We start from the raw sequence: 21,635 nt of genomic DNA on the forward strand, positions 1-21,635 counted from the left end.
GATCACCTGGTGTTGGGGAAGCGTCCTGCGAGACGTCGCGGTTATTGTCTCCTCGTGAGAGGGACACAGGTCATTATGAATGTGATGTGTCGTATTGCATGTTAGTAAAGTCACTAGTTAATATACATGCTGTCTATGTGATTATTGTGTTTGTCCTGCTAGGAACCACTCCCCCTCTGGGGGGAGCCATCGCAGGTGGAGGCGCTGCATCGTTGTAAGTGAGTACCCCTAGTATTGCCCCAGGTTCCCCGTGGCGGAAGCTCAGCCCTCATGTGAGCCAACAGGTAATGCACCACACCTATGGTAACATTGTATGTTCCCTGTACCCCCACACTGTATCTGCGATTGGGAGGGGGAAAACCCGTTACACATACATCCCCATATACATATACCCACACCCTCCTCATGCATGCTGCATACACATAGACACACACACACACACACACATATATATATACCTCATGCATGCCACACACACACAGTGGGAGATCTAGGGAGGAGCGGTTAGGGAGGGCTCTGCAGCGCCATCTGGTGCCCGAAAGCTGTAGTGTTGATGCAGCCAGACAGCCCTGCCCCGGGGGCCTGATTGAACCATGAAGCCAGCGGTGTTTGGACATCCCTGGGCTAGGTCAGTCACACTAGGAGCAAAGTGACCTAATGACAGGGGCGTGTTTAATGGGTTAAAGGGACAGTCCCACGTACAGTAGGAGCAAAGTGACCTAATGACAGGGGCGTGTTTAATGGGTTAAAGGGTCAGTCCCACGTAGGAGCGAAGTGACCTAATGACAGGGGCGTGGGTAATGGGTTAAAACAGTGGTTCCCAAAGTGGGTGGCACTGCCCCCTGGGAGGCGGTGGGATTACCTAGGGGGGGCGCTGGAGGTGATAGGATTACCTAGGGGGGCGCTGGAGGTGGGCCGCTTCAAGTGCGTTGTTCAGTATTTACGACTGACCAGACCAGAGCGAGACACCGTCCTCACTTCCAGTCTCTGCCTCTGCACGGTGCTGAAATCTGCTGGAAACTATCGGAACGTTTAGTAAAGCCGCCACCAGACCAGTGTACCACGCTGTTAGAAACGGTCATCTCCACTTGTGGTGTTTTATTGTAATTTCGCAAGTTTTTGCGGGTAAATCCTGAACATTAATTGTTACTGTTTTGAATGTAATTGTAGATATCTTCCTGAGTGGGTCATGCAAACTGCTATTCGGAATAATGCGTGTTATAGGGTAGGGGGCACTGGGGATGAGTTTATGGAACCAAGGTGGCGGTGGACCGAAAAAGTTTGGGAACCACAGGGTTAAAGGTTCAGTCCCACGTAGGAACAAAGTGACCTAATGACAGGGACGTGTTTAATGGGTTAAAGGTTCAGTCCCACGTAGAAGCAAAGTGACCTAATGACAGGGACGTGTTTAATGGGTTAAATGGACAGTCCCATGTTGGCCCCTGTGAACGTGTCTGTTTTCAGATGGAGACTCCATGACACTGGTTATGATACATTGAGTGTTAACAGGATTTGAAACGGTTCCCAGACTGGGCTCAGCCCCCGCCCCCTCCTGCCCCCTCACACCCCCCTCCTGCAGTGGGAGGGTGTCATCGGCCTGGCAGCTGACCAGTGCTGGGATACTTAGGGAGAATGCAGGAAGAGGTGGGGACCAGAGCCTGAGAATAGGAGAGAGCCCGACAAGGTGAGACCTGCAGAGCATTGCTCAATTAACCCCTTCCCCACCAGAGTGCTGCAAAACATGGCCGCATTAACCACTCCTCTACCAAAAACCTACATCTTTCCTTTAAACCCGCCCCCCTATGCCTCTGACTCCCTCCCCAATCACTAACTTCTGAGGTTACCATGGTAACCTTTAGACTTCACCAGTAAGTATCTTGGGAACATGGAGGGAGGGGTGTCCCAAGCTGTCCCTCGGTCTCCTGTGCCCCCAGCCCTCCATGCCCCAGTCTCATTTTCCTGTGCCCCGGTCTCTTTCCTGTGCCCCAGCCCTCCGTGCCCCGGTCTCATTTTCCTGTGCCCCCAGCCCCACGTGTCCCGGTTTCCTGTGCCTTCCGTCCCCCAGCCTCGCTTTCCTATCGTACCATCAGTTTCCCATCCCAAGGCCTCCCCCCTGGCCCTCTGTTTCCCCGGCCCTTGGTCCCCTGTGCCCTCTATCCCCCCCTCTATCCCCCCACCCTCTGTCCCCTGTGCCCTTGGTCCCCCTGTCTCCCAGACTCCTGTGCCCTCGGTCCCCTGGCCTCCTCCCCATGCCCTCGGTCCCCTGGCCTCCTCCCCATGCCCTCGGTCCCCTGGCCTCCTCCTGTGCCCTCTGTCCCCTGGCCTCCTCCCGTGCCCTCAGCCCCCTGGCCTCCTGACATGCCCTCTGCCCCCTGGCCTCCTCCCGTGCCCTCTGCCCCCTGGCCTCCTCCCGTGCCCTCTGTCCCCTGGCCTCCTCCCATGCCCTCTGCCCCCTGGCCTCCTCCCGTGCCCTCTGCCCCCTGGCCTCCTCCCGTGCCCTCTGCCCCCTGGCCTCCTCCCGTGCCCTCTGCCCCCTGGCCTCCCGTGCCCTTTCCCCCTGGCCTTCCGTGCCCTTTCCCCCTGGCCTTCCGTGCCCTCTCCCCCTGGCCTTCCGTGCCCTCGGCCCCCTGGCCTTCTCCCATGCCCAGGTGTCCCGTGCCCTTGGTCCCGTGACCTCAGCCCCCTGGCCTCCCGTGCCCTCGGCCCCCTGTGCCCTCGGCCTCCCGTGCCCTCGGCCTCCCGTGCCCTCGGCCCCCTGGCCTCCCGTGCCCTCGGCCCCCTGGCCTCCCGTGCCCTCGGCCCCCTGGTCTCCCGTGCCCTCGACCCCAGGCCTTCTCCCGTGCCCTTGGCCCCCTGGCCTTCTCCCATGCCCTCAGCCCCCTGCCCTCCGGTGCCCTCGGCCCCCTGGCCTCCCATGCCCTTTGCTCCTTTGCCCTCGGCCCCCTGGCCTTCTCCCATGTCCTCGGCCCCCTGGCCTTCTCCCATGCCCTCGGTCCCCTGGCCTCCCGTGCCCTCAGCCCCATGGCCTCCCATGCCCTCGACCCCTGGCCTCCTGTGCCCTCGGCCCCCTGGCCTTCTCCCATGCCCTCGGTCCCCTGGCCTCCCTAAATCTGTCTCCTGGGGAAACAAAATGGCTGCCAAATTTCTGACTTCCTATTGGACGGCCATTTAAATCCCCTTTAAAGAATAGAAAGTAATACCGGTATCTTCACCAGTAAGTATCTCAGAAAACAGGGGAGTTCCCAGAGTTGAAAATAGTGCCTATAAACTCAGAAGTACCCCTGGTTCCAACTCTGGAAATGGGGCTAGTTGGGGGGAGGGGCAGCTCCTAGCAGCAGTTCTGGCTGCACTTCGTTTTACTATATGCAGCATGTGGTTAGCTTTAATGAGAAGTAATTACCTAATCTGCATATCGATCCGTTCTCCTGTGATCGATCAGTGAATATCCACACCCCGGGGCTATCGAAATGGCTGACATTTGACTCTGTACTGCAGCCTGTGAAATGCTGCAGCTGATATGTAACATATTACGAAGTGTAACACATTGTAACAGCTTTCAGAGTAACAGACTGTCTGCTGCTGGGAACACTGCAACAGATCTGTTTGTGATACTTTGTTGGCAAAGGGCAGCGCTCAAAAAGGTGTGTCAGAACCTGTTTCAAAACAGGAAGTAGGTGTGACTTCTTAAATGGTTGTTAAGCATTCTAAGGATGATCAGTACATTATTAAAACTCATTGAAAAAATTAATTTCAGAGGGAACCAAAATATTTTTAAAAAATGCAGTAAGTATTATCTTATACTTCACAAGTGATTAATTACAGAAACAGCAACAACTTGCTGCTTTGAACAGAAATACTTTGCAATGTCAGTTCAGTTTCACTCCCTTCCCAGTGCCGTCCCAGTACAGATGTCCCGTCCGTGTATTAGCACTCTGGTAGTTACTGCCTCCGGGAAGAGCCTACGTGATGATGAAACCTTTCATACAGCAGCTTAGCCCTCTAACGTCAGCCTCTGTTACATGTTCTGGTTCTTTACCACCCTCCGTCCTGCCATCTTTTTTTTCTACTGTTTATTTTGAACATTTTTATAAAAGATGAAGGTGAATGGGTAAGGATACAAAAGACTAATAGGCCTGACGGGGGCCTGGTACAATTCATATAGACCAGCCCCACACAGCAGGGGGGAGAGAGAGAGCTCGTTGCTACAAAGGATCATACGGTTTGATTTTCTGTTATTTACTGCTTCATAGCATTGGAACTCTTGCTGGTTCTGGGCTCTAGCTACTTTGAGCTGTTGCTCTGTTTTGCTGCTCATCATAATATCTCTGACTGTGGGATTTGGCTGGCGGATTTTTGATTGGGGAAAGAGGGGCAAGGGAAGTACCTTATGGTCCATCAGGCCCATTCCCTCTGGTCCAGAAGAATGTGTATCCACCTCGAAATGTTGCCCCCCTGATTTACCCTCCCCCCAATGTGGTTGTTTCCCCCACACCTTGTTTTTTGTCTTTTCACTCCCTTACCCTGTGTTCTTTCCCTATACCACGTATACCCTAGAGATCCATTATCCACTGTGAGACATGTCTCCAAGTTATTGTTATCTTGTGTATACATTAAATTATCTTCATTTTTGGCTTATTTCCTGGTTTACTATTTTTCGGTAGTCAGTGAGTGCTGGAACATTGGTTGGTATATGTCTGGGGAATGGGTGAGTTTGAGGTTGATGGTCGGGTGGAACGTATTGAAGTTGTCATAGAACTGTATGAGGTCCTGTTCGCCAGAGGTCCAAATCAGGAGGATGTCATCGATGTAGCGAAGGTATATAAGGGGTTTCAAGTGACAGGTGGAAAGAAAGTCACTTTCCAGTTTTGCGCAGAACAGATTGGCATACTGTGGCGCCATCCGAGTACACATAGCGGTCCCGGTTGTGAAGTAGTTTCAAAATGTGAAGTAGTTATGGGGCAGAATGAATTCGATGCATTTAGTCACTGTCTCTGTGAGTGGCTCCTGCGGTCCCAGAAAGTATCTGCAGGCTGAAATCCCATCTTTGTGGGGGATGTTAGTGTAAAATGATTCTACATCCATGGTTGCTAGTAGTGTTCCTGTTGGGAGGGGGCCAACGGCACTAAGTTTGTTAAGCAAGTCGGTGGTGTCCTGGATATAGCTGGGTGTGTTCCTGACAAGTGATTTTAGAATGCTTTCCACCCAGCCAGAAATATTCTCAGTCCGTGTGCCAGATCCAGAGATAATAGGGCGCCCAGGGTTACCCTCTTTGTGAATTTTAGGGAGCATGTAGAATGTGCCAGGTTTTGGGTTAGCTGGTATCAGGTCCAGAATGTGTTCTCTTGTGTGGTTCGGGAGTGTTTTAATGATCCTGTTGAGTTCTCGCATGTATTTATTTGTTGGATCCTCCTGCAGTTGGGTGTAATACTTTCCATCAGAGAGTTGCCTGTGCGCTTCCCGCAGGTAGTCTGTGGTGTTCATTATGACCACTGCTCCTCCCTTGTACGCAGGTTTGATTGTTATGTTTGGCCTTTAGAGAATATATATATATATATATATATATATATATATATATATATATATATATATATAAAACCATAATACTGAGTTAAGTTATGGTGAGTAAAAAAAGTGACAAAAACCCTCCACAGGAAAGCAAATATGCAAATATAGCTGTATGCTCATACACATGTAGAGGTATCAGTACCGTGTTAGCCGAGCTTCAATAATCAAAAAATAAATAGACGATACCGTTCTGTGGCTAACGAAATGCTTTTATTTGTGCGAGCTTTCGAGATACACTGATCTCTTCTTCCGGCGATGTTACAATGAATGAAGCAAAAGGTATACTTAAAAACAGTGTCTCTTGGAATGTTATCTGTGCTGTTCCTTCCCCCGGTGTGGAGGTGTTTTATGGCTAGAGGTGTCAAAAGGTTACTGAAAGCAAGTGAAGAAAGAGTGTGTATGTGTATCAGTGTGAATAAAAATGAATGGAGAGCCCACAGTATATACAGTGCTATACACAAGGTGTGTGTGGAGTGGGAGTGGATATAAATGGTGTGGGTGGGTGTGGAAATGTGAGAGTTTGTAGCACAACTAAAAGTGTGTGTGGATAGTTAGTGGTCCCTATTGGTGTGTAGGGATGGAAGAACAAGGAGTATTAGTATGTGTGAGAGACAGCTGTGTGTGCATACATATAGCACAGTATGTACAGACATGGCCTTTAGCGCTCATGGGACGAGAGTTCCCTAGTGTCAGTAATGACTCATAAAATTTCGATCTCTGTTTAGGCCACTGCTAAGTGTCCCGAACAGTTGCATAAATTTGTATTCATGCAACCGTCTCTCTTTCGGGGTTTTAAGATTACCTTTGAGTATGGGAACCCTCAGATCGTTCATCTTATGGCCAGAGTCAGAGAAATGTTCGCCAACAGGACTGTCTCTTGTACCGCGTGTGATGCTGTGGCGATGCAGGTACATTCTCTTGTTTAGCCCCTGCCCTGTCTCACCTATGTAGTAGCAGCCCCCTGGGCATTTCATGCACATGATGAGGTACACCACATTGCTGGAAGAACAGGTGAACCTTCCTCTGATTTTGTATTCCCGATTCTTGTGTGGTATTTGTATTGTGTCCGCTGTGTAGAGCATTGCGCAGGTTTTGCATCTTGGGTCCTGGCATGGTTTTGTCCCGCATTCAGTTGTACTGCTGAATACTTTACTCCTCACCATAATATTCTTGAGATTTTGTGGTGTCGTCTGTATGATAATAAGGGTGCTTCAGGGAAGATATATATATATATATATATATATATATATATATATATATATATATATATATATATATATATATATATATATATATATATATATATATATATATATATATATATATATATATATATATATATATATATATATATATATATATATATATATATATATATATATATATATATATACAGTGGTTGACAAATCACCAAAAAATCTACTCGCCACACAAAAATATCTACTCGCCACCTAGTACCAAACGTGTGCTGCTTGGGCCAATATTTACTCGCCCGGGGGTTAAATCCACTCGCCCGGGGCGAGCAAATGTATAGGTTTGTCGAACACTGTATATATATATATATATATATATATATATATATATATATATATGAGATTATTTTTTTTAACGAAAAAGAGAAAAGAAACCCTATAAAGCACTCTGGTATACTGAAAAAGTAACAAAATTTATTCAATCATATCATAAGAAAAAAAAACACTCAAAACATATAAAAAGGAATCTTGCAATCCTCAAAATCACATATAATATCACTGTCACCTAAATATGTATAGTGTCAAAAATGCTGCTAAAGATCTTGCCATTTAATAAACACACGAGTAGCACATGTATAACAGGGGGTAGAGGCAAACAATTAGCCTCACATTATACAAAACCCCGCTGGAACAGCACAATCCCTGTGTGATACAATGTAAGCAGACACACGTGAAGCTAACACAGAATAAACATATTACTGGATGGTAACAAGTGCTATAGTGAAGCAACTAATTCCCAATAAACAGTCCTCAGGTAAGTACTGTGGATATAACATACTGTATATACTCAGCCTAGGTCACATGCTCAGCATAGGAGTCTGGGTCACTCCTAATAATGTCAGCCAGGTAATGAATTCCCAGTCAGGATTAGTCCACTCCACACAGAGATGCTTGGCAGTCTTAGGGCTGGGTCCCACTGCGCCCGGCGGCGCGGGCGGCCGCACGAGCGTTCCCCACCAGCAGGGGAATACTCCCGAGCCGGTCCCGGTCCCCCCTGGCTGCACAGCTCACTACATGCTGTGACGCGTCAGCCGGCAGGGGATTCAAGAGAATTGTAATCCCAAGCGGCGACGCGTCACGTGGTGTGGCTGTGAGCCAATGAGGAGGGGAGGCTTCGGGGAGCGGGGAGGGGAGTGTGGGGGGAAAGCAGCAATTTTAAATAAACTCTGCAGCACCAAGCGAGCCCCCCTGCTCCCTCCCACAGACTCTCTCCTCTTGGGGGGGGGTCCCCCTTCCGATTCCCCCCCTGCTCCGATCCCCCGGGCTCCGATTCAACCCACCACCCACCCACCCCCCGTGTGTATTTGTGAGTGCGTGAGTGCCTGTCTGTGTGTGTGAGCGGCTGAGGGGCTGAACAGTTGAGGGGCTGAACAGTTGAGGGGCTGAGGGGCTGAACAGTTGAGGGGCTGAGGGGCTGAGGGGCTGAACAGTTGAGGGGATGAACGGCTGAGGGGCGGTCCCGCCCACTCATGTCATGGCCGCGCCCCCCCGACCCGTTTGGCCATGCCCCCCCCGCTCACAAAAATGATCCCTTTGGACCGGAAAAAGCCCCAAGTGCCTCTCCACGCACCGCCTGTCTGCAGTGTGGGCGCGTGGTCTGAGGCAGCGGGGCCTTAGCAGCAAAGAAGACAAGTTCAGCAGCCAAATCCGCTTATAACGTGGTTTGGGCGTGGCTCCCTGTAACAGGGACTTATCGCTGTTGAGAAAAACTCTCTCTAAATCCAGCAGTGTGCTGGTTAATTGCACAGACAATCAACCAGAGTCTACCTGGCTGATTAAGTCTGTGTTAGAAAAAGCCTGTTCTGAGAAACAGGAAGATTTCCTTAGCCCACAATTAGGGCTGACCAGAGGAACAGATGTCTTGAGCTGCAAAAGTACTGTATGCTGATAGCAAGACAAGTGGACCAGACCTTTATACCTTAAAGTGTATAGATGTGGGAACATATCAGTCTCTCTTGATTAGCAATTAACATGCAGATATTGGCTATATAAAGGGACACTTTGAGATTAACCACATGATTCCTGATGAAGCAATAGCGAAACGCGTAGAATCAGCTGTTGGAGAACCACTGAACCATTGAGGAACAATACGGGGAGGTGCTGGCAAGCTGCAGAAGCCGAACGATCAGGGGAGCTTCTTCCGCCCTCAGTCGAGCCGTCACAGGACGTGACGTAGGCGTGATGTACGCGGAAGCGAACGAGGCAGCAGAGTGTACCGGCGTTTACCTCCAGGAATCAGCGGTTCTCTCCAATGAATTGTTCTTTAATGCCAAATGTGAGTGCTTTATTCATATATGTTTTATATGTGCAATATACCATCATTATATTGCACTATTGTGCGCTCTCTTTTCTCTTACTCCCTGGGAGGAATACACAAGGATTTTACCTTATAAACAACACAGCGGGCACACTATTCACAGACCACCATCTATAAGGCTTCCACCTTCTGAGGGCTTATACAAGGGCTCCTATCGGAGAGCGATGGACCTCTCATATGCCTACTTTAACCAGAAGGAATTTGTGAGTGAAACCGACACAGATATTTTTGGATATAATCATTTTTTATTACCATCTGCACTATTATTTGTATTTTTCTTATTTTTCACATATATCACCTTGCCTGGAAGACGCCGCGTGACTTTACTGGACCTGGACAGTCCATTATACAGGTGTAGAGCTGCTGCATTTACTTTGTACCTAACTGTGTACTAATCACACTGGGCACTTTTTAGTGGTGAAGGTTTGGATACTCACAGTTAGTTTTTTTTATATAGATATTTTTAGAGTTTGTTTCGCTGGTTTAGGTGTCCTCACGATTAGGTCACTTGATATTAGTTATTATACTAAAAATAGACGCGCCCGGTTCCATTGTCTTTCTCTCGATACCTGGACACAGACATTGCCATAGCACACACAGATGCTGACCCAGGAGAGCAGGGAGGCTTCCCCTACAGATACAGCAAACAGATAAGAGACTGTCTTCTTGGACTGTTGTATATCTATATGTATATATCTTGGGGGGGGGGGGGGGGTAACTAGCTTAGCTACCCACCCAGTTTAAGCTTGCTGCATGGTCACAGCTTTTAGCACAGCCAGGGTTAAGATGCATAGCCAGCAAACCCACCCACACTGTGTGCTCATTTGCATGTCCTTTCCCAGAATCCCTTGCTGCAGTGGAAGTGCTGTGTGCTGGGTGATAATGGTGAAAGGCGGGGTTGCAGACCTGCCTAAGACATGCAAATGAATATACAGTAATATCTACATTTGAGATATATATATATATATATATATATATATATATATATATATATATACATGTAGAGGTATCAGTACCGTGTTAGCCGAGCTTCAATAATCAAAAAATAAATAGATGATACCGTTCTGTGGCTAACGAAATGCTTTTATTTGTGCGAGCTTTCGAGATGCACTGATCTCTTATTCCGGCGATGTTACAATGAACGTATATATATATATATATATATATATATATATATATATATATATATATATATATATATATATAAATACAAACAGAAAAGAACCAGCGCTTAATTTGGAAAGTGACTAATATAACAGTGGAGTAACATAAAAAAGGCAATGGGTGAACAGAAAATAATAATAAAAAAACCAATACAATATACTAAAGGAAATAGTGCAGCTCCCATAGAGGATACTCCTAATGATTCCTAATCCATACACATGAAGCGGGACGGGGGAAGGAGCGCAATAAACCAATAGAAATTAAAAATGTCTCAATTTAATAAAAATAGACAAATAATGCCCCTAAGTTGATAACTATGAGAATGGTTGAATATTACAATGATGTACAAAATACAACAATAATTAAAAAACAATAAGGCCCCTCACAAGCTGAAATTCAAGTGAAGAGGATATATGGAAATACATATAAAGCAGACATCCAATAGTGTGGAACTAGCTGCACGGGGGGAGGTAGAGCAGGTGGAAAAGTGTCCTGTTAACACCAAAATAATCCAGCGATAACGGAGGTGTATCAGTCAATCCAGTTTCATGTAATATTAAACTGAACTCTTGTGTGTATATATATATATATATCTCATCAAAATCACCCGCAGGAGTGATAGCAGCAGATGATCCGTCAGCTGGGCTTCCCCATCACGGAGACCACAAGTATGCCGATCCGGACTGCAATGCAATTAGCACCCTTTTCACTCCCAGATGAAAGGTTACCTCACACCCCCTCGTAGGATAAACTGTTAATCTCTTGATATTCTGCCTCAGCAGTAACTGGGTAACTCACTCAGAGCTCGGAGTCTGTTTTCTCCGTAGCGCCCTTCACTTGGCGTCTGCTTTTAACAACCTCTATAGCAGCTGATGGGGTCTTAGCATTGGAAAATTAACCCTACGCGTTCCGTCACAGTTGCTTCCGACTTCGTCAGGGGTATAATTAAAAGAGCAGCAGCTATGAGACGTTTATAGTAGTGGAGTGATCCTGACAGGTTGAGAAGTGTAGCCAATGAGATATACAATGTAAAACAGCAACAGCAGTGTTCAATTAGGTTACAAATGAAACCAACACACACGGCACAAAGTTGTCAGAGTATAACAAATAAGGTCATGGAAATGTAACAAAAAACAATGTATTTCCGCCCTCCTATATGTAATAGTGGATCTGAAGGATAATTTGGAGCTATACAGCCCACTATTATATATAGGAGGGCGGAAAGCCAGAAAACCATGCTAGCTGTCACAAAATTGCGTAGTCGGGTGCAACCGATGTTTGGACCCAAACCTTTAGGTAACTATCGGTGCAACAGAGGAAGATGTATTACATGCTCCTTTTTGGAGACAAGCAAAAACTTGACCTCTCTCTCTACTGGTGAAGTCTATTCTGTAAAGGGCTTCATCAATTGCCAAACTACGTTTGTAGGTTACCTTATTACGGCGGTGCGCAAACTGGGGGGCGTTACCCCCAGGGGGGGCGTGAGACTGCCTGCAGGGGGGCGCGCGTTTTACAGAGACCCGCGCGCTTCCCGAAGGCACTTAGATGAAGTGCAGGGGTAGCTGCAGGGCCTCTGTAAATCTTTACTTACTGTGGCCCCACACGCATCGCCATGGCAACGCGGCGTCGAATGACGCAGCTAGGTCATGTGACGTCACGTTGGTATAGCAACGTGACATCATGACGCCTGAGCCGACGCCAGTGGGGGTGAGGGGGGGGGGGGCGCGGGGGTGATGTGACCGTCGGCAGGGGGCGCAGGGAAAAAAGTTTGCGCCCCCTGCCTTATTACATGTGGTTGCGGCCTGCAGTATGTAGCTCCCACCACTAGACCACTTTCCACGCGCTTTCCGGAGCATAGGAGGAATCTATTACATGGAACTACTAACCATTATCTATCCAAACATTCCCTCCTCTGCCACAGTAAGAGCACGGTTGGTCTTAAGGTTATGGGTCTTGACCATATATCTCCTCTCATTCTAGCAGGAGATAGAGTAAAGGGGCTTTCTCGTCGGGAGACCTTCGGGATCTTGAAGCTTCACAGCTTGGTTCCAGGAGGTCTCACTGAAAGCTTGGATACGAGTACTATTGTATAGTGTCCGTTCTTTTATGTGGTCTGGCTTTGATTTATTGTTATTTTCTGCATTGGTGTACGCCTCGCTCCCTCCCCCCCCCTTTTTTTATCCCAACAAAGGGGAGGGGTGGGTGGGAAATTCCGTGCAGGACAGGCGTGGAATGGCTGCTCCAGTCCCTTGGCCAAACTTATAACCTCCCTCCGGCCAGGCTCCCGGACTGTGTCACTACCCTCTCCAAAGCAGAATGACATCCAAGGAAGGACAAACGTGTACAAACAGATACATCCGGTAATGACTGGTCCCCAGAGCTTACACTCTCAAGTGAATATGGGGCAATGTTGAAACAAAAAGGTAGAGTGGCTGCTCATTGTGGGATGGAGTATACATTAATATGGAGTATGGTCCAGCTGCCCGGCCCGTCCTGTTTTTGGTTTGGATGTTGTCAGGATGTTGAATTTGGGAAGCCAGTGTAGGGCTTTGCAACAGATACAAAATTGTGGAGGGGGAGGGGGAAAGAGAGAGAGGGGGGAAAAGAGGTGTGAGGGTGGGGGGGAAGAGGTTTGGAGTGAGGGTGGGGGGGAATGTGAGGGTGGGGGGGGGGAGAGGTATGGGGTGAGGGTGGGGGGGGAATGTGAGGGTGAGGGGGGGAGAGGTATGGGGTGAGAGAGTGAGGGTGGGGGGCAGAGGTATGGGGGGAGAGAGTGAGGGTGGGGGGGGAAGAGGTATGGGGGGGAGAGAGTGAGGGTGGGGGGGAAGAGGTATGGGGGGAGAGAGTGAGGGTGGGGGGAAGAGGTATGGGGGGAGAGAGTGAGCGTGGGGGGGAAGAGGTATGGGGGGAGAGAGTGAGCGTGGGGGGGAAGAGGTATGGGGGAAGAGAGTGAGGGTGGGTGGGAAGAGGTGTGGGGGGAAGAGGTATGGGGGGAGAGAGATGAGGGTGGGGGGGAAGAGGTATGGGGTGAGAGAGTGAGGGTGGGGGGGAAGAGGTATGTGTAGAGGGAGAGGGGATTGGCCTGGTATTAAAGGGGTTGCACCCCATATGGCCACCCCCTGACCTCACCAGGGAGGCAAGGGGTTAACTGGACTGCGGTCCAGGAATGTGGTTTTCACCTTGCTATGACATGAAGATGTATGTTCCCCTGTTGTAATGTATTTCCACCAGTAAGTGTCTGTGCCACACACACACTGGGATCCATCCGGGAGGACAAGGGTTAATGGGTAGAGAGTGATTATAGCCCTTTGTTTAATTTTCCCGCCTTTCAGGCACCATTTTGCAGAATCCCATAGGCCGCCATTGGAGCTCCATTCATTTCAATGGCGGATCAGCTGTTTTGGACCTGTTTCCCTCGAAGACCAGCAGGTGGCGTCCGAGAGGAGGAGTGGCGGTTTCCCATTGTAAGTCAATGGGCCCATTGACTTCAATGGAGATTCCTCGACGGTGATCTCCAGGAATAGGTTCGGCAGCCGTCCAAAACGCAAAACCGCAAAGAGGATACTTTGTCTGAAAAAGAGCTTTCATCACGATTAGTTCAAGTTCAACGACAAGTGGCATGGGAATCTTAGGTTCTAGGGCACCCAGGAATAAAATTATTTTTTGCCCCTAGCTCCTAGGCCTCCCCTCACTTGACCACCACCGGGTCCAAGAATCCAGGACCCCCGAAAAGGGTCATGCTGGCTGAGCGGTTCGCGCCATAGGTTTGAATGGCGGTGGAAGAAGCAGCACGAGAAAACGGCTAAGTCCGAAACCCTGAAAACCATAAACCCATATCTCCGGTTCTGGAGGGTCCAGAGGGCCGAGGTTTGGGGTGCCTGCAGTCACTGTTTCGGCATGACCGCAGATCCATTCCCGACCCTCTCCGACCAACCCGACGAGTATGGACCACCATAAATGTTCGTGAGTTTTTTCCATAGACTTCAATGGCGACCGTTTCCCATTGACCGGCTATGGCGGAGAAGCCCCATAGGCTTCAACGGCGGCAGTGCCCCGTTGTAAGTCTATGGCGGCAGACTCCCATAGACGCCAATGCGGAGGTTCACCATTGAAAGTCTATGGCGGCGGAGCCCGTTGTTTTCAATGGGGAATAAGTGAAAAACTGAGATTTATTCTACAGCGGAGAAATTTGTATTAAAAGAATAAGCAGTTTATTTTGTATTTGTGTATCTCCGGTTCTGTAGGTCGCAGTGGACTGACATTTGGCCACTATGGTGAGTCAGTTCCGGCACTAAGAACTGGGCCATTTCGACCCGCTGAACCCAACCGAACCGGATATTTTAATATGGTTGTATATTAAGAACCATACTGTATTTCAAAGCGGGGACAAAAACCCGCGAAGATTCCTGCACACTAAGGAATGCAAATGGTCAGGGGGGTGACCCAATGTCTAAGAACCAGGCCCTGATCAAAAGACTCAGCCACTCTAACTGTTTACATGAGGGCGGAGAAGCGTGAAGCTGGAGTGGTTTGTAGGTGATATAACTCACACCTACAAACAAAGAATATCCTGCCAGATACCCCATCTGGCAGACTGCCCGGCGCCCCGGATTTGGGTGTGGGGCTACAGAAATGAGACCCTCAGGGTCCCAGTACGCATGTGCCATCTAGCTGGGGGGCATGGGTTTATAATGTTCCCACGTTTGAGATTGGGTGCAGATAATTGTTCTCCAATAGTCTGCACTCAATAATAAGAATAGGGTTGCAAAGATATATAAACTGTTGTCAACCCTACAGTCTTTGTCTTCTTGTTACATCTTGATTGATACCTGATTGCTGGAGAATTGCTATTTGATACTTCTTCATTCCAACCCCTAAGTAAGTGTTACCTTCTTGTCTCTTAATTGTACTATCTTGTTGTGTTCACCTATCTAAGGAATAAATATACTTTATTATATCTAAGCCTCGTTCAGTTCAACCCAGTTATTTGGTGTATATTATATCTTGTCATAAGTTACCGTGACAGTATGGGGGGAGAGTGAGGGTGGGGGGGAGAGGTATGGGGGGAGAGAGTGAGGGTGGGGGGGGGGGGGAAGAGGTATGGGGGGAGAGAGTGAGGGTGGGGGAGAAGAGGTATGGGGGGGAGAGAGTGAAGGCGGGGGGAAGAGGTATGGGGGAGAGAGTGAGGTATGGGGGAGAGAGTGGGGGGGCGAGTGAGGGTGATGGGAAGAGGTATGGGGGTGTGAGAGGGTGAGGGGAAGAGGTATTGGGGGTGTGTGGGAGAGAGGGTGAGGGGAAGATGTATGTGGGGGAGAAATGGAAAAGGTGAGCGGGAGACAACCCCCCCCCCCCCCCCATGCAAATAAAGAGGGAGAAGGAGGGAGGTGAGTTTGGTATTTTGAATCCTCCCAGTAAGAAAACATTTTGTCTGCCAACTAACTGGGATTTCCCTTTGTGTTCCAGTAATCCTAGCGATGGAAACGACTTCTACTGCTGCTTCATGTGAGTATAATACTGTGTATATATACATAGCTAGGTCTCTATATACAGGCGGGACGCCCTCACCCCCAGGAAGTAATACATTGAGAGTAACCTCTCGTTTTCAAGTATGTCCTGGGCATAGAGTTAAGATGACAAATAATACATGGTTACAAGTACAGTTACATAAATGAGCAGGGTATACATTATATACAAGACATTGCGTGCACAGTTAGAGATAATATATATTATGGGCGTATGTAACAGTTACAGACCAGATTAAAATGTGAGACAGCTTTAGTTTTGAAAGAACTTAGACTGGTGGCGGCTGTGAGAGTCTCCGGTAGGTTGTTCCAGTTTTGGGGGGCTCGGTAAGGCTAAGGCCCCGCTCCCTCAGTCAGCGCACCCGCACTGCAGACAGGCGGCGCGCTGACAGGCACAGACTGCAATATGCGGTCTGTAGGGAGCCGGAGCGGGAGGGGGGCGGGAGCGGGGCGTGGCCAAAATGGGTGGGGGGGCACGGCCATGACGTGAGGGGGTGGGACCATCACACAGCCCCACAGCACAGCGCTGCAGCCCCTCAGCCCCACAGCACAGTGCTGCAGCCCCTCAGCCCCACAGTACAGCGCTGCAGCCCCTCAGCCCCACAGCACAGCGCTGCAGCCCCTCAGCCCCACAGCACAGCGCTGCAGCCCCTCAGCCCCACAGCACAGCGCTCCAGCCCCTCAGCCCCACAGCACAGCGCTGCAGCCCTTCAGCCCCACAGCAGCCCTCAGCCCCTGCAATTGACCTCTCCCTGCGGTCTGTAAGGAGTGGGAGCTGGGGGCGTGGTTTGAGCAGGGGTGTGTGGTTTAAGCGGGAGGCTCTCGTGCTGTGTCCCCCCCCAACCTGTCGGTCCCTCTCTCCCCCCCCTCTCCTCTTCCCCCCCCCTCCCGGAGCAGGGGCAGCCTGCGAAATGGGCACCAGAGGAGGGGGGGGGCGGCGCTATGCACGGCTGCACAGACAGGGTGGCCGCCTCCCTCCCCGTAGCTGCCTCCTTTCCCTCCTCATTGGCTGACTGCTGCACCACGTGACGCGTCAGCGCTTCTGATCACAAGAAGCTTGCAGCATCGGCCGGCTGACGCGTCACAGCACGCAGCCAGCGGGGACCTTCAGACTGGAGGAAAGGAGCTGGTGGTCCGCGGCCGTGCGCAGCGGGTTCGCAGCCTAAGAGAAGGAGGAGCGGCCGGATACTTTGCTGAACCTCGAGACCATGAACAGTCTTTTGGAGTCAGATCTCAGGGGATAAGTGCTGCATGTGGTAGGGGTGAGGAGCTTGTTCAGATCAGTGGGCAGCTTGCCCAGAAAGTATTTGAAGGCAAGACAGGAAAGGAACTTTGCACCTAGACTCTAGTGATGACCAATCTAGTTCTTTGAGCATTTCGCAGTGATGTGTGTTGTAGTTGCTTTAGAGAACAAAGCGGCATATTGAATTGTAGAGGGTATCAAGTTTGCTAAGGTGAGTTTGGGGTGCCAAGCCATATACTATGTCTCCATAGTCGATAATTGGCATTGGCATCTGCTGTGCGATACGCTTTTTGACCAGGAGACTTAGGGAGGATTTGTTCCTGTAAAGTACGCCTTGTTTGGCATAGGTCTTAGATGTCAGGGTATCAATGTGCATCCCGAATGTTAAATGGGAGTGAAACCATATTCCCAAGTATTTAAAACTAGTAACAGGAGTTAGGGTGGTATTAGCGTTCTTATCTGGAGCTCAGTCATTGGAAGCTTTAAAAATTTAGCTTTGGTCCCAAATAACATTGTCAGTGTTTAAATACAGTTTGTTTTGGGGAATACAATTTTGAAGTCTCAAAAAGTCAGACCGAAGTATGTGTTGAAGGTCAGAGAGGCTATGGCTGTGGTATGATTGTGTCATCTGCATACATGTGTATTGAAGCTCCCTTACAAGCTGTAGGAAGATCATTGATGAACACTGAGAAGAGTAGGGGCCCCAGAACAGAGCCTTGTGGGACACCACAGGTGATATGCAAGGGGTTGGAGTTAGAGCCTGAGATGGACACATGTTGGGATCTACCTGATACTGTAGGTAGGAATGAAACCAGTTTAAAGCATGCTTCCCTATTCCAGAGCACTGGAGTTTGTTAACAAGATAACATGATCAACAGTATCAAAAGCCTTTGCAAAATCTAGGAATACTGCACCAGTGAGTTGTCCCCGTTCCATTCCACACTGGCTCTCATTGCAAACTTTTAGCAGGGTAGTTACGGTGGAGTGTTTGGGCGAAAGCCTGATGGGGATTGGCTAGGGAAATTTATCTTGGTATAGTAATCGCTTAATTGGGAGTGACCACATTTTTCCATGACTTTGGATAGTATTGGGAGAAGAGAGATCGGCCTCTAGTTTGAGACAGTGTTTTTCTCCCCACTTTTAAAGATTGGGACAACTTTGGCAGTTTTCCAGGTCTTAGGGATATGGCCTGCAGACAGAATAGAGTTGCCTATTGAAGCTATTGGTTTGGCAATGGCTGGGGCACCAAGTCATAGGAACCTAGATTGTAGTAAGTCGGGTCCATATTAGCTGCTTAGTTTTAATTTGAGGAGCGCTTGTGTAATCTCCTCTTCAGATACTGGAACAAATTGAAAATGGTGAGCAGTGTTGGGAGAGGTTGGGGCTATGTGGGTACTCCCAGAATGAGGTTCATGTATGTAGTTCGGGTTGCGTTTGGCTAATAAGTTAGCACACCCCACAAAGTAATCATTGAATGCATTTGCAATGTCAGTGGGATTTGTCAGAGTAATATCCCCCTTAGTGATATTACTTGGTTGTTGATGGCTAGGAGGCTGGGATATATTGTTGATAACCTTCCAGAAGTTAGCTGGGTTTGATGTATTCTGGTGGAGATTGTCAGAGTAATATTCTGCTTTTGCTCACACCTCTTCTAAGGAGCAAAATACTTTGTAGTGTAGAGTAAACAGGTGTGGCTGGGAAACAAGGACCATTGTAAAGCTTTATACCTTGTGCCGTGACTTGAATAATCCCTGGCAAAAACCCGTCGTATATATTTAACCCATTGTGATCCACAGTTGAAGAAACAAGTATTTCATGGAGGCCGTGCCCTGTGGCTATTAAAGTCTCTGGTCTTTATTCTCGGGTTAAAGTTAATGGGGAAGTACATGGGGAAGTATGAGTCACTGTGGAAACACCCCCTCCCCCCCCCCCCCCGCACCCCCCAATAAAAAAACAGCAAAGTCCAAAGTATGAAACAAGCCGAGTGAAAGCTATAGGAAAAGCACGTAAAGTATAATCATTATAACATCAAAATAAGGGGTGATGATCAATGGCATCAGTACTAGTAGAATCCACTGCTAAGAAATTGTCCGAATATGTTAAAGGGACAGGAGAGAGGATAATACGTGTAGAGTAATGTACATACTGACCAGGGTAGTCCAAAAGAGGCAAAGATATTACCTCTGTGCCGAAGCCGGGAGTGGAGGTCTGACCCAGTGCCTCCTGTGATAAACGGTGGGGAGATGCTTCTGCTCCCTGTGATACACCGTCCCTCCCTCGACTGGCGGGCGCTTAGACAGATGGATCAGTACTGCCTGTGTGCGTCGCTCCAATCACAAAAAGCCGAACAGAGGAAAAGCAGAGGATTGGTGGGGCTGCAGACCCATGAAAAATAGGAGAACTCGCCAGATCTAGGAAAAATAATAGAAAAAGATTTATTGATTTCATAATAAAAAAATACATAACAAAATACAAAAAGGGCAAAAAAATCTCTTCCCCCCCACGCGTTTCGTTCCGGGTTGGTGTTTACTCAAGGAGTACTTCCTACATCTGGTGCGTTCCGATATTTTTCATGGGTCTGCAGTCCCACCAATTCTCTGCTTTTTCCTCTGTTCAGCAAAAAGTCCAAAGTTGAGTAAATGTTGACGTGAAACTCTATTTGCTGCAACAGAAAAACAAACCCTGTATCAGCCGCTGACCGTGCCCAGTCTCCTCACTGGTGTGAAAATAATGTTCACAAGCTCTTCATCTAGTGAGGCTACAGTCACTTTGCAGTATCCCAGATGGGGTCCCAACAGGGAAACGTGGGCGAGTAATGGACTGGGACGTACGGTCTACAGTGAAACTGTCCGTGGTGTCACTAACTATACGTCAGTAGTCATATCGTCAAACTTAAAGTGGTGATGGTTGATCCGCTCGGGTGTATGGTCCTGAGAGACTAGTTCACAGGTAGCGCTCTCTGTAGTAACCATAGAATACCCCAGAGAGAGAGCGATGGAGAAGCTCATGTAATGCGGCACCGTGGTCCAGGTAAGGAGAGGTCCATGGAAGTGCTTGTTAATCAATAGATCCATAGAGCACATTGGGGTTGAGTCTCTTGTAGCTGATAATTTGCTCCTATGTGGGACTGGCTCTTTAACCCATTAAACAAAGCCTTGTTATTAGGTCACTTTCTGCATTTTTCGCATCAACTTAAAACTGCATTATTTTATTTCAGCGTCTCAGCACTTCTCTGTGTTGCTCTGGACAGCGCTCAGCATCGCCATGATTGTCATAGGTAAGAAATGCAACGATTGCCAGATATAAACGCGCCCTATAACTCCTCCTATTACCCCCTATAACCGCTCCCTATAACTCCTCCTATTACCCCATATAACTGCTCCCTATTACTCCTCCTATTACCCCATATAACCTCTCCCTATAACTCCTCCTATTGCCCCATATAACCGCTCCCTATAACTCCTCCTATTACCCCATATAACCTGTCCCTATAACTCCTCCTATTACCACATATAACCCCTCCCTATAACTCCTATTACCCCATATAACCTCTCCCTTTAACTCCTCCTATTACCTCATATAACCGCTCCCTGTAACTCCTCCTATTACCCCATATAACCCCTCCCTATAACTCCTCCTATTACCCCATATAACCCCTCCCTATAACTCCTCCTATTACCCCATATAACCGCTCCCTATAACTCCTCCTATTACCTCATATAACTGCTCCCTATAACTCCTCCTATTACCCCATATAACCTGTCCCTATAACTCCTCCTATTACCCCATATAACCCCTCCCTATAACTCCTATTACCCCATATAACCGCTCCCTATAACTCATCCTATTACCCCATATAACCCCTCCCTATAGCTCCTCCTATTACCCCATATAACCTGTCCCTATAACTCCTCCTATTACCCCATATAACCCCTCCCTATAACTCCTATTACCCCATATAACCCCTCCCTATAGCTCCTCCTATTACCCCATATAACCCCTCCCTATTACTCCTCCTATTACCCCATATAACCCCTCCCTATAACTCCTATTACCCCATATAACCCCTCCCTATAACTCCTCCTATTACCCCATATAACCTCTCCCTATAACTCCTTATTGTACCACAGGTTCTATACACGTTGATAATTGTCCGATTCAGCCGAAAATCCCGATCTACCTCATAGTGGCCGGAGCTTTTCACCTAGTGGCCTTTGCAATCATCCCGCTGAAGAAAGCAGCCGAGAAACTGATGTATGCCATAGAGGGGGTGATGGGAGTCTTCTCTTCCTGCTGGTTCATTGCAGGTAACTGCCCTCTAGAGAGTGAGGAGGCCCCTCTAGTGAGTGAGGCGGCTCCTCGTAGCGAGTGAGAAAGCCCCCTCGTAGCGAGTGAGAAAGCCCCCTCATAGTGAGTGAGACAGCCCCCTTATAGCGAGTGAGACAGCCCCCTTATAGTGAGTGAGCTGCCCCTCTAGCGAGTGAGATGGGCCCCTCGTGGTGAGAGACGGCCCCTCATGGCGAGTTAGGCTGCGCTTATAGTGCCGGCGACGCAACGTCGCATCCAAACAA

At 48.6% G+C, this 21,635-nt stretch overlaps 1 protein-coding gene across 2 annotated transcripts in view; it reads left to right on the forward strand.

Moving 5' to 3' along the window:
• The first annotated feature begins 606 nt into the window (after positions 1-606).
• LOC142465654 (transmembrane protein 272-like) overlaps positions 607-21,635 on the forward strand; it is a 30,802-nt gene continuing 9,773 nt past the window's right edge. Inside the window, exons 1-4 of one of the 2 annotated variants that reach the window (XM_075569808.1) lie at positions 607-628; positions 15,763-15,801; positions 20,282-20,341; positions 21,195-21,371. In XM_075569808.1, coding sequence (XP_075425923.1) covers positions 15,774-15,801; positions 20,282-20,341; positions 21,195-21,371 — 265 coding nt within the window. In that variant the 5' untranslated portion in view covers positions 607-628; positions 15,763-15,773. Of the gene's footprint in view, positions 629-1,557; positions 1,685-15,762; positions 15,802-20,281; positions 20,342-21,194; positions 21,372-21,635 lie in introns of those variants that run through there. The other variant, XM_075569807.1, reaches the window with a different exon arrangement.

This window comes from Ascaphus truei, chromosome 14, assembly GCF_040206685.1.
Source record: "Ascaphus truei isolate aAscTru1 chromosome 14, aAscTru1.hap1, whole genome shotgun sequence".
Taxonomy (NCBI): domain Eukaryota; kingdom Metazoa; phylum Chordata; class Amphibia; order Anura; family Ascaphidae; genus Ascaphus; species Ascaphus truei.